The sequence below is a fragment of the Myxine glutinosa genome, chromosome 12, assembly GCF_964187855.1.
Source record: "Myxine glutinosa chromosome 12, kmMyxGlut1.1, whole genome shotgun sequence".
In the NCBI taxonomy this organism is placed as follows: domain Eukaryota; kingdom Metazoa; phylum Chordata; class Myxini; order Myxiniformes; family Myxinidae; genus Myxine; species Myxine glutinosa.
In genome coordinates this window covers 60,795,834-60,807,982 of record NC_136272.1, presented here as the reverse complement: position 1 = coordinate 60,807,982, position 12,149 = coordinate 60,795,834, and the positions used below count along the sequence as shown (strand labels likewise).

At 45.9% G+C, this 12,149-nt stretch overlaps 1 protein-coding gene across 3 annotated transcripts in view; it reads right to left on the bottom strand.

Annotated features, from left to right (window-relative positions):
- Positions 1 to 12,149, bottom strand: part of LOC137437451 (mitogen-activated protein kinase kinase kinase kinase 5) — a 176,132-nt gene that overhangs the window by 39,487 nt on the left and 124,496 nt on the right. For all 3 annotated transcript variants that reach the window (XM_078766850.1, XM_078766849.1, XM_078766851.1), the window contains 3 exons: positions 10,001 to 10,118; positions 6,381 to 6,439; positions 5,453 to 5,556 (listed from right to left, as the gene is read on the bottom strand). In XM_078766850.1, coding sequence (XP_078622976.1) covers positions 5,453 to 5,556; positions 6,381 to 6,439; positions 10,001 to 10,118 — 281 coding nt within the window. The remainder of the gene's footprint in view (positions 1 to 5,452; positions 5,557 to 6,380; positions 6,440 to 10,000; positions 10,119 to 12,149) is intronic.

The following is a 12,149-nucleotide window of genomic DNA, read 5'->3' as shown; positions in this document are numbered from 1 at the left end:
AAGTGCTTCCTTGAGGTCGCGCAGCGGTATCACTTAACTATGAACGAGGATAAGTGCCGATACTCCCTACGCACGATAGATCTTCTGGGGTACACCGTGACCCATGGCTCTGTCGCTCCGGATAAGGAGCGTCTGCGACCTTTGCTCGACATGGCCCCTCCCTCCGATCGGGCGTCTCTGAAGCGCGCCCTTGGGCTGTTCGCCCATTACTCCAAATGGGTGCAAAGTTTCTCCGCTAAACTTCGCCCCCTTGTGGCCTGCGACACCTTTCCCCTGAGTTCGGCCGCATTGACGGCCTTTGAAGGCCTTAAGACCGACATCGCCCGAGCCGCGGCGGCGACCATCGACGAGAGCGGTTCGTTCGTCCTCGAAAGTGACGCCTCGGATCAGGCCATCACGGCGACCCTCTCCCAAGGGGGACGTCCCGTGGCTTTCTTTTCACGGACTCTTACCACCGCTGAGCGGAGGCACTCGTCCGTTGAAAAGGAAGCGTATGCGATCGTCGAGTCTATTCGGCGATGGCGCCCGTACCTACTCGGGCGGAGCTTCCAAATCATCACGGACCAGCAAAGCGTTGCGTTCATGTACGACACCTTACACGCCCAGCGCATTAAGAACGAGAAAATCACTCGCTGGCGTATCGAACTCGCCGACTTCTGTTACACCATCAACTATCGCCCGGGGAAGGATAACCAGGCCGCCGATGCCTTATCACGACCGGCTACCTGTGCTGGTATCACCTCTTTGGAGGGCCTACGGGTGCTGCATGCCACTGCGGGCCATCCCGGCGTAACGCGTTTCGCTCATTTCGTGCGGAGTGGGAATATCCCTTACTCGATTGACGACATCCGCCGTATCTGTCGCGACTGCGCTATCTGCGCGGAAATCAAACCGCGTTTCTATAACCCTCCCATGGGGACTCTGGTGAAGGCTACACGCCCGTGGGAACGCTTGGCGATGGATTTCAAGGGCCCATTGCCGGTGTCGAGCGGCTCTCGCTATCTGCTCACTATCGTTGATGAGTACTCGCGATTCCCCTTTGCTTATACGTGCGCGGACATGACTGCTGCCACGGTGATGCGATGCTTACAGAACTTGTTCTCAATGTTCGGTTACCCGGCCTATGTCCATACCGACCGGGGTGCGGTCTTCTTGTCTCAGGAGGTGCGCGGCTATCTGCTCCAAAATAACATTGCGTCTAGTTACACCACGCCGTACAGACCTCAGGCTAATGGGCAGATCGAACGCTTCAACGGGATTATCTGGAGGGCCGTCATGCTCCACCTCCGGACCCTCGGCCGGGGCCTCGATAAATGGGCTTGGTCGCTACCTGCGGCGTTGAACTCAATCAGGGCTCTCCTGAGTACGGCAACCAACCAAACTCCCCACGAGCGACTTTTCCACCACCCCAGGAGCTCGGGGTGTATACAGTCTTTGCCCAGTTGGCTCGCTGGGCCCGGGCCGGCCTACCTTAAACGGACGGTTCGCGCGAGCAAGTACGACCCCCTAGTGGACAAAGTGCAGATTCTCCAGGCTAATCCTGAGCATGCTCGTGTGATGACGTCTGATGGCCGTGAGACTACTGTCTCCGTTCGTCACCTTGCCCCTTGCGGGGTCGACGACCTAAGTAGGGAATCGGACGAACCGATCGAACCCATCTATGAGACTATGGCCTCTCCCGACGCTCCCATCGCCGACAGTCCACCGACCCTCCCCTCGTCGAGACTACCCGGGCCCGACGACTTGGAGTTACCCCCTTCGTCACCCGACCCTGTTGGAGCCTCTGACGCCGGGGACACAGGGATACGTGATGCCGTACCCGGGGAATTTCGGACGCGTGCTGGCAGAGAAATTCGCCGCCCGGCCCGATACGGTTGGGTCGACTGATACTCCGCACCCTATTCGTGCTGACGCTCACTCGCTTTTAGCCACGCGGCCGTATAATTCTGACAGGGGGAGAATGTAGTGAAATCGTATTCGTACTGGACCCGGGGTGATGCTCGCTGCCCGTTGTCACCGCTAGGGGCGTGACTATAAGACCCGCTGCTGCGACGGTGCTCCGAGACTTCTCCCTTGTGACATGTTACATCGGTAGCCTCGCTAACGGTACGCCTGTATAGAATATCTAGCTTGCTTGCATTGAATGATATGACTGGACCCATGAGATGTCGCATCATATACTTATTGTGTATTTCTACTTTACAGGAATGATGTGATGATCTAAATGCAATTAAACCAACCATTGGACTAAAGTTGTGCGGACCTGATTGGTTTTCCACAACAGTATCCATGGAAATCTCCACGCATGGCTGGCGGACTTCCTCTCTGGTCGTAGTCAACGTGTGGCCCTGAATGCGTTTCTCTCATCTCCTCTTCCTGTTCAGGCTGGAGTTCCCCAAGGTAGTGTTCTGGGCCCTGTGCTTTTTCTGGTCTTCATCAATGATCTCTCTGACTCTCTTGAAAATCCTGTCTATCTCTTTGCTGACGACTCTACTCTCTGTCGCTCCATTCCTCATCCCTCAGATCGGCAGTCTGCAGCCTCCTCACTCTCTGCAGACCTGGACAAAATCACAGACTGGGCAAACAAATGGAACATGTCTTTCAATCCTGATAAATCTCACACTCTTATGATGTCTCTCCGAAAAGACCAACTGGAAAACCCTCCCATCCACTTTCTGAATAATCCTCTCCAAGAAGTTCTGTCACTCAAGCTTTTGGGTCTCACTATTTGCCATGATCTTTCCTGGGAAAACCACATTTCAAATCTGGCCTCCAAAGCCAGTCGCCGACTGGGCATCCTCCGTCGTGCGAAGTCCTTCCTTGGCACACCTGAGCTCCTCACCACATACAAGGCTTTCATCCGCAGCTATATGGAATACTGCTCTCCCCTCTGGTCTGGTGCTCCTGCCTCACACCTAGCCCGTCTTCACGCTGTTGAAACCAAAGCGTTCAGAATCATTGGAATCTCCCGCGATGAAGCTAACTCCAAGGGCCTTTCACTCACTCACCGCAGGCAGGTTGGTGGTCTTTCCGTCTTCTACCGACTCCTCTCTGGCCTTGCCCCCCCCAGCCCTCTCTGGGCTCTGTCCCCCAAATATTCCTACAGGTCGCACAAGATCTGCCTGCAACCCTCTTATGGTTAAACTGCCAAAATCAAGACTTTCTGCTCACCTTCACTCCTTCATTCCTCTTTTCTCCCACCTCTGGAACAAACTCCCTCACTCTCTTCAATCCCACTCCACCCTCCAGGTCTTTAAAACAGCTGTTCACCACCATCTCTTATCCTCCCCCATCCAAAACCTTGATCTTTTCTACCCCCGCTAATTTCGGTCCCCTTGTGTTTTATACTTCTCCCACCACCCCCCCCCCCCCCTTCCCACGCCTCCTGCCCCCAAGCCCTCTCCCTCCCACACTTCTCCCTGCTCTCAAATGTTGTGGTTGTGTGCTTCCCCTTCTCTCCCCATCTTGTCTTCCGCTCCCTCTTTTTGCATATTTTGTTTGTCTGGTTGATTTGTTTGTGAAATAAATGTTAGCTCTTTCACGAGCCTCGATTCAGTATACAAAAAATAATAAAAAATAAAAAATAAAAAATAAAATCGTTTTTTGCTAACTAGCAACGGTACCCGCCATCACGGTCATCTCTCCAACTCACAATCCCACGAGTTATGCGGAAAGGACGACCCAAAACCAATTATCTTCTTTTTGATTCGTATATAAACATCATTAAAAGTAAATAATGACCTCGGCCAAAGTTCAAACGACGTGGGTTTAATCTCTACATGAGAGAATTCCACATAGTTATTTGGGCGTTGTATAAGCTAACAGATTGCTGTCTCCATCGATCTTGCCAAGGCCGTAACACCTATCGGCTCAAAATCCTTTTAACTGTTGCCTCGGTCGTTTTTACAATGAAGGAAACATGTATGGGGAGTACATACGACATAGCGATTGTGAATGTGACAGCTCTGAGGCGTCTTTCGCTTCGCATCGCAGTGACGGCGAGCACCAACATGGCGGCTGTAAGATTAAAATCTGACTTCAAGCCCCCTCACCAGTCATTTATATAAATCGTTTAAATAATCTTTTAAAATTTTTTTGTATTGACAGTTCAGCTCGCCTGCGCCATTTTGATATATTTTTGTTGCTAGAGGGTGTGCGGTGACTAGGCCAACCCCGCAGCGAGTTTCTAATTATAATACGTTTTTATTAATTGCTGTTGTAATCAATCAAGGTCAGTACACATTTTGTTACTTTTATGGAATAAAAAAAAACAATACGAAATACCTATATTTTTTAGCCTTTCCCCATTTTTAAAGCATTGTGTTTAAACTGTTAAAGCACCCGCGTGAGCATCCGTTGCCTAGTAACCAATGACAGTTTCCAGATCTGAAACATGCTTTAACCTCATCTTAAGACGTGTAATTATAGATTTTGAGCTATGGTCAACCGAAGTGACCAGGGGTCAACCGCTCATATTTGCTGATTCTCATTATGAAGCATAAGGATTTTCATGTGACATTTCTGTGTCTTTCTGTCTGCTAATAACTCAGTCAAAAATTATCCGATTTGCTTCTAACCAACACCAAAATGTTCATTATTCAATTCCCAAAAAATAACATGTCGCATAAAATGGTCTAAAATGCCTAGTTTTAATTATTTTTTGGGGTCAAAGGTCAGGGGGCCAAGTTTTCATTGAAAATATATTTCAAACCACTATAACTCTGAAAGGACAAGAGATATGCATACACTTACTCAGTTACCTTCCATTGCTTACCGTTTATACAGGTATAGATTTCCCGCCATTTTGATCCAAAATGGCCGATAAAAAAAAAAGTACATTCTGGCTCTGACCGATTTTTCATCTGTTTGTTTGTGAGCACGATATCTCAAAAAGTTATGGCCGGATTTGGACGAAACTTGGTGGACTGGTTGGTTGTGACAAGAACAAATCGATTCGATTTTGGTGAAGATCCGTACATGGATACGGATATGAGAATTATTTATTTTTTAAGTGATTCTTCACCATTGAGAGATGAGGTGAAAAGTGATATATAACATGATATACAAAAAAAAATTATGGACGTGTTATGACTAAACTTGGTGGACGAGTTGGGTAGGTGACAAGAACAAGCCGATTAGATTTTGGTTCAGGTCCGAATCCAGATCCGGCCTATCATTGGATACAAAACATAAACTGTTCAGCCTGGCGGAGGTATGCGCTCAACCGAGTGCCGTTATAGTTTTGGCAAGTTTGGTTGAAATCCCTTCAGTAGTTCACAAGTTATTATGGTAAGGAAGATCAGTTACACATGCACATACGGATGGACAACCCCAAAATATAATTCCTCCTGTGTTTCGGCTGCAGAGGTACAAACAAACCTTACAATTCATCATTTTACAAAAACACCGACGACAACACCATAAAAATGAAGTGGACCAGTCACTGACGCACCTTAATAAGCATGAATTTCTGCATGGGCTCGTACCACTGCAACAGCACGATGCTGGAGAACAGCGCTCCACACAGGTACTTGCTTCCCGTGACTGGATTTCGTACTTGGGGAAACACATCCGGTCAAGTCCAACTTCCAACTTCCAACAAATTCCAACTTCTTTCCTGGAAGTCCTGGCAGTGTCCATATGTTTTATACCTCTCCCACTGCCCCCTTCCCCCCCCCCCCCCCCCCAAAGCCCTCGCCCTCTCTCAGATCTCTCGATGTCTCCATGTCTCTCGGTCCCTGCTCTCAAATGTTGTGTTTGTGTCCTTCCCCCTCTCTCCCCATCTTGTCTACCGCTCCCTATGTTATATGTTTTATGTGTCGGTTTGTCTTTCTGTGTAATTAATGTTCGCTCTTTCACGAGCCTCGATCTTGTATACAAAAAAATAAAAATAAAAAAAAGAAAAAAAAAGTGAGCTTTCACTTCAGTTGAATGCAAATTTACAAGTTCCACGTTTAAAGTCAACGAATAATTATAATTAAGGCAAAAGTGAAAAGTAAAAACACACTAACAATGTTTAAAATAAAGTGTTGTATTGGAACCAGACATTTTCATATGTGAAGCTTAATCAAATCCATATAATTTGAGCCACAGATGGTGAGAGCACACAGATTCATGGACGATTTAGAAGGGGAAGGAAGCATCAGCTGATCTAATAGTATTTAGTAGTGAAGCAACATGGACCAGCTGGGAAACAAGTTTGAGCTGCAACCAACACCTCAAAGTAATAACAATATCCACATTGACTGCTCGTCTCTAATGACACAGACATGATGGACCAAAGAGAACTGTACAAATCAAGGCTTGTGTAACATTCAGGGGAATAATCGGGCATGTTTTAAATAAACGGTTCTCCAGTAATTTCTGCAGCATTTGCTTACCGACACAGCACTTCTGGCAGCCCTTCGTATCTTGAAACTTTGAAGTCACCGTAAACTTCCTGCAAAACATTCGCAGTTGAGTCAAAACTTAATGGGCTGCAATCGTTAAAGTAATCATAGGAGTTCTCTTACAAGGAATTTCAAAGCATGTGGAGCCCATTAGACACTTACAGCCTGCACAATGGCTGCCAACCTATGGTTGTTTGGGTGTGTTAAAACACCCTTTTAGATGATGATTATTGGGGTGCTCATAACAAAAAAAAATCCCAAAAGCCATACCAAAATAGTGGTCCGTATTCTTGGTCAGCCCACTTTCACATCGCCGGGTTTTTAAGCTGCCATTTTGTTTTCGGCCTATTAAAATATCCCTTGGCTTGGCAACACTATCTACTCTCATGGACGAAATAAAGCATGCAATCGAAAACTGGATTTGGATTTGACGATCGGATCACATACACCTAAAGAAGCATCAAAATCTGGAGTGAAATCTGACAAAATTTAACACATTATTAGCGATTTTTATAACGAAGTGTATATCTCTTACTAAGCTTTCAGTAAGGCTGTCCTTCCTCCTTCTCCATATTGCCAAAGCATTTTATGCAACTTTTTCTAATGTTCCAACAATTATATTGAGTGAAGAAAATATTAAGGAATGTGCCCAAAGTGTAACTTTATGGAGTGCTTTGAAAATAATTAAGTAGCGGGAATTCAGTGCATTGAAAATAATTAGCAGCAGGCTCGACATCAAGGCTTCCGAGTCGTGCCTGTGTAGTGTATACTCCGTGGGGACATCGAGTAAGGAAGGCAAAATATATCAAAATAAAAATTGAATTCAAAGAACGTGGCCCTCCTCCTGCTAAGCCTATAGTATAGTCCATTTCATTTATCTCCTTCCTTTAAAAAGTAGAAAACACACCGATGGATGAACAAGGGCCTGTTTCAATTCAAGGTACACCTTTGGAGCTTTGGGGTTTTCGTGTTGATGTACAGTCACGTGAAAAAGTAAGTACACCCCATGTAAAGTTTTGACTTTTTCAACATATTTAAACATACAGCTATTTGATCTTCATTTCAACAATATTGAAAGATAGAGGTGATATAATGTAACAAATATCATGAAACATTTACATTTTGTGGTCCATTGTATAATTTAAATAGACATAAATGCAAATTTCGCATGTGGAAAAAGTAAGTACACCCTTGGCTCTAATAGGTGGTATTGCCCCCTTTGGCAGAAACAACCTCAAGTAGGTGTTTCTTATAACTGTCCACCAGTCTCTGACATCGGCTGGGAGAAATTTTTGCCCACTCCTCCATGCAGAATTATTTCAGCTGTGGGATGTTTGAGGGGTTTCTTGCATGCACAGCTCGTTTCAAATCCCCCCACAACATCTTGATGGGATTTAGATCCGGGCTTTGACTTGGCCATTCCAGAACCCTCCATTTCTTTCTTTTCAGCCATTCCTTGGTGGATTTACTGGTATGTTTAGGGTCATTGTCATGTTGCAAGGTCCACCGTCGGTTGAGCTTCAACTTTCCGACAGATGGCCTAACATTATCCTCAAGCACCCTCTGGTACAATGAAGAATTCACGGTGGATTCTATGATGGTGAGCTGCCCAGGCCCTGCTGCAGCAAAGCTGAACCAAACCATAATATTTCCACCACCATGCTTTACAGTTGGTATCAGGTTCTTGTGGTCAAATGCTGTCTTTGGTTTTCACCAAACATGTCTTCTGGTACTGTGGCCAAATAGCTCTACCTTTGACTCATCTGTCCAGAGCACATTGTTCCAGAAGTGCTGGTCTTTGCCTATGTGTTAATTGGCAAACTTTAGTCTTGCCCTGATGTTCTTTCTGGACAGCAAAGGTTTCCTCCTGGCACACCTCCCATGTAGATCAAATTTGTGCAGCCTCTTTCTAATGGTAGACTCGTGCACTTTGACATCAACAGTGGCATGAGCTACCTGTAGGTCCCGTGATGACATTCTGGGGTTCTTAGAGACTTCTTTCAGCATCTTGCGGTCTGCTCTCGGGCTGAACTTGCTGGGGCGGCCTAGCCTGAACAAGTTGGCAGTTGTTTGGAATCTTCTCCACTTGCAGATGATCTTCTGGACAGTCGAATGATTGATTTCAAATTGTTTGGAGATCTTTTTAAATCCCTTCCCAGACTCGTAGGCATCCATAACCTTCTTTCTGAAGGCCTCAGAGAGCTCTTTTGATCTAAGCATGGTGACGCCGCACAGTTCAACAACAAAGAGAAAACCAAACTAAATGTCTGAGGTTTAAATAAGACAGGTTCCTCCAAGATCCTCTCTGACGATGTTCTAATCATTTGCACCAGAGCTGGTGCACCTGATTCTAATTTTAGGTATTTGAAGTAGTGATAAATGTCAGGGTGTACTTACTTTTTCCACATGCGAAAGTTGCATTTATGTTTATTTAAATTATACAATGGACTACAAAATGTAAATACAACAACAAAACCAACCACCTTTGGAGGCCATTTTTTCCCCCCGCAAGCAGGGGTTGGCCTTTTGAAGCAATGTTTTATGGCCGGATGCCCTTCCTGCCGCCAACCCTGTTAGTCGCCCCCTGCGACACACAGGGAATTACCAGTGAACTGGTACTCAATTTGCCGACCTCGGAAGGATGACAGGCTGAGTCAACCCCCCTGGTGTTAATTCAGCGATCGACCGGGATTCGAACCCAGGATCGTAGGATCCCAAGCCGGCACCCTAACCGCTAAGCCAACACCAGGCTGCACCAGGACTACAAAATGTAAATGTTTCATGATATTTGTTATATTATATCACCTTTATCTCTCAATATTGTTGAAATGAAGATCAAATAGCTGTATGTTGAAATATGTTGAAAAAGTCAAAACTTTACATGGGGTGTACTTACTTTTTCACGTGACTGTACTTTATGCTCGTTTATGCTTTACTGCAACAGTGTTTCAAAAAAGGCCGCGGTGCCTCAGTCCACTCACTAGTGTGTGTGTGTGTGTGTGTGTGTGTGTGTGTGTGTGTGTGTGTGTGTGTGTGTGTTTCATTGATTGTTATCTCCATTTGCTGGGTTCAGAAGGTGGAACAAGCCTTCCCAGGTCTCAAAGTATCCACGTTCGTTCGTGTGATGCAAGTATATGTATGAGTGTGTGTGGTCATTAAGTATAACATTATCTTTGCAAACCTACACCCCCTCCTCCCCTCACCTTACTTTCTTCCCTCCCCCATCCACCCCCCCTTTCTCTCCCCTTCCCTTCTCTACTGCCCCCCTCCGCATCTCCCCCTTCCCCCTCCCCTCCTCCGTCCTCCCTCCTCCCTTCATATTCCCATCACGCAGCAACTCTGCATTTCCCAGCAACGCTGGGTACCTTTGCTAGTCTTTATTAATAAATTCTGAGCCTCAAGCCACACATACCATTTCTAAAGTCTTTGATACGACTCAGTCAGTGTTTGAATCACTGACCTCCCAGACTCAGAGCGGTTGCTCTAACCATTATGTCATTTAGTAAACCTGCTCCAGAACAACGGGGCTACAGAAAGGCAGCAAAATACAATCCGGACACGATTTAAATGTAATCTTTTTTTTCAAATAAACGAGACCATTTGTTTGGCACCTGGGGATCATCTTGTCAGGTAGCTTGTGAGTCGGGATGTGTACATGCAGGGTTTGCTGACGTCGTGCGTGCTCGAACAGGCCCAGCACATTGTGCGAGTACAGCTGTGAAGCTTTTCCTTTTGATGGAGAGGGAGATCGGGGGCAGCAACAAACACATGCCATGCCATGCCATCGTTAGATTCTGCATAGAAACTCTTCAATGCAAACATGGAGCAGGATAAATCAAACTACAGCGATGCAAACATTCAAAATCAAGATGGGGGGGGGGGGGGGGGAGTGAATATCTAGTAATGCAGAACCAAGAAACAACACAAGCACACTGTCCTCTTCTTCAAGTAAAGAAATTCAACCTTTTGTGTTACCTTTACTTAACAAAAAACACACTTTAATTAAAGTGGAGCTAACATTGCAAAAACTATTACATTACAACATAAAGATACGAGAACAGCACTCGGTTTATACGATGTGCACAATATGCATCATCACCTCCAATCTGTCAAGCTTGTGTTCAAATCCTGACCCAGCGATAAACTGTTTCACAGGCAAGGTGATTCATCAACGTGTGTGCTCTCCCCCAGATGGACGTTAAACTGGGAGTAGGGTTGGGGATGTTAAATATCCAACGGTGACTTTCACGGAAGGTAGGTGAGCTATCGGGGCACCCTGAAGAAATGACAAATTCCTGCTGCACTGATTTCCTGCGTCAGAGCGGCGACCTGACCAGGATTGTAATCCCAGCCAAGGAACTGCTTCAGCCGATGCTCGGTATAGAGCATCATGCATTATAGTGGCATTGGCCAAGAGGCATTCTCCATCGATTCTGACAATACCCAAGAAGGACACGAGTAAGTTCATAGACTTAAAAATAACTGTTGGGATCACTGGGCTTGTGCTGACGTCTTGTGGAATTTGTTTTCAGCTGATGAGCCTGTCTTTGGCATTACAACACTGAAGGCTGCTCCAAATTGACAGGGCACTTGTAAGCAAGGATGTGAGCAGGCAGGCTTTGGTGCACCACAAGCTAGCTGACAAGATGTGATGCAAACTGCGGCCCTGAGGCTGCTCCAAATTCACAGGGGAACTTTTACAATAAGGAAGACAAGTCAGGAGACGACGATGGTTCACGAGCGAGCGGTATTCAATGATAAAGGACGGACTATAACCGAAACAGGCCCGGACAGGCCAGGCCCGGAAATGTCAAAACGAAGGTTACTGACATTGAAATGAGATAGAAAATAATGTATAATCAGTTATGAGGTTAGTTAGCGACACAATACCGAAAATTCGGTGAAAAATGAAATGGAAAAAAAAAAAAAAGAAAAATGAAAAATGGAGCTCCATGGGGCTAGACACATGACATTGGCCTAACCCAATACCGAAACCCCTGTCAGATTCCACCAACTCCCTCGGAGAAGGTGTAGCTTGAACTCGATTACCCTCTAAAAAGACATCTTTTTTTGGGCGTGGCTCCGCCCACAATGGCCGCAATACGCCCCCTCTAGGCAGGACACAACTATATCATGATATCAACCTCCCACCCAAGTTTCATCAAGATCGGATGATATCATCGGGTAGTTATGCTGCGGACAGACAGACACACAGACACACACACAGACAGACGCACACACATGACGAATATAGTGGTCACTTGATAACTCGTGAACCAATATCATCTGCTTACTATTGAACCATTTCGGCATTGGATACTGATTATCTCGACACACACAAATCGTTAAAAGAGGCTTTTCATCAGCGAGTCAAGCAGATCTCCCTCAGAACTAAAATGATTCAATTCACAAGGAAATACGAGAAGTTGATGAAAAGTTTGGAAAAAGTCAGTAGGAAGGGCACACATATCCTTTGTCAGGTTCTGGCCCAAAAGGGTTCCTCCTGCTGCTGTCACCAATTGCTATGAGAAATTACATTCTTAAAGTCATTTTGTACGGTGTAGCCCATAGGGTAAAGCCTCTACAACAGTGTTTGTCTGTCCATATATATGTCCCCTCAAATGTACACCAAATCATTACGGTGGTACGACGGCTGACTCCACACACCGCCATTTTGATTCCGATGTCGTTCAGGCCGGACATATCGTTGAACCTGTCATGTATCACAATCTGCATGCTCTACCTTTACATTTTTCATTC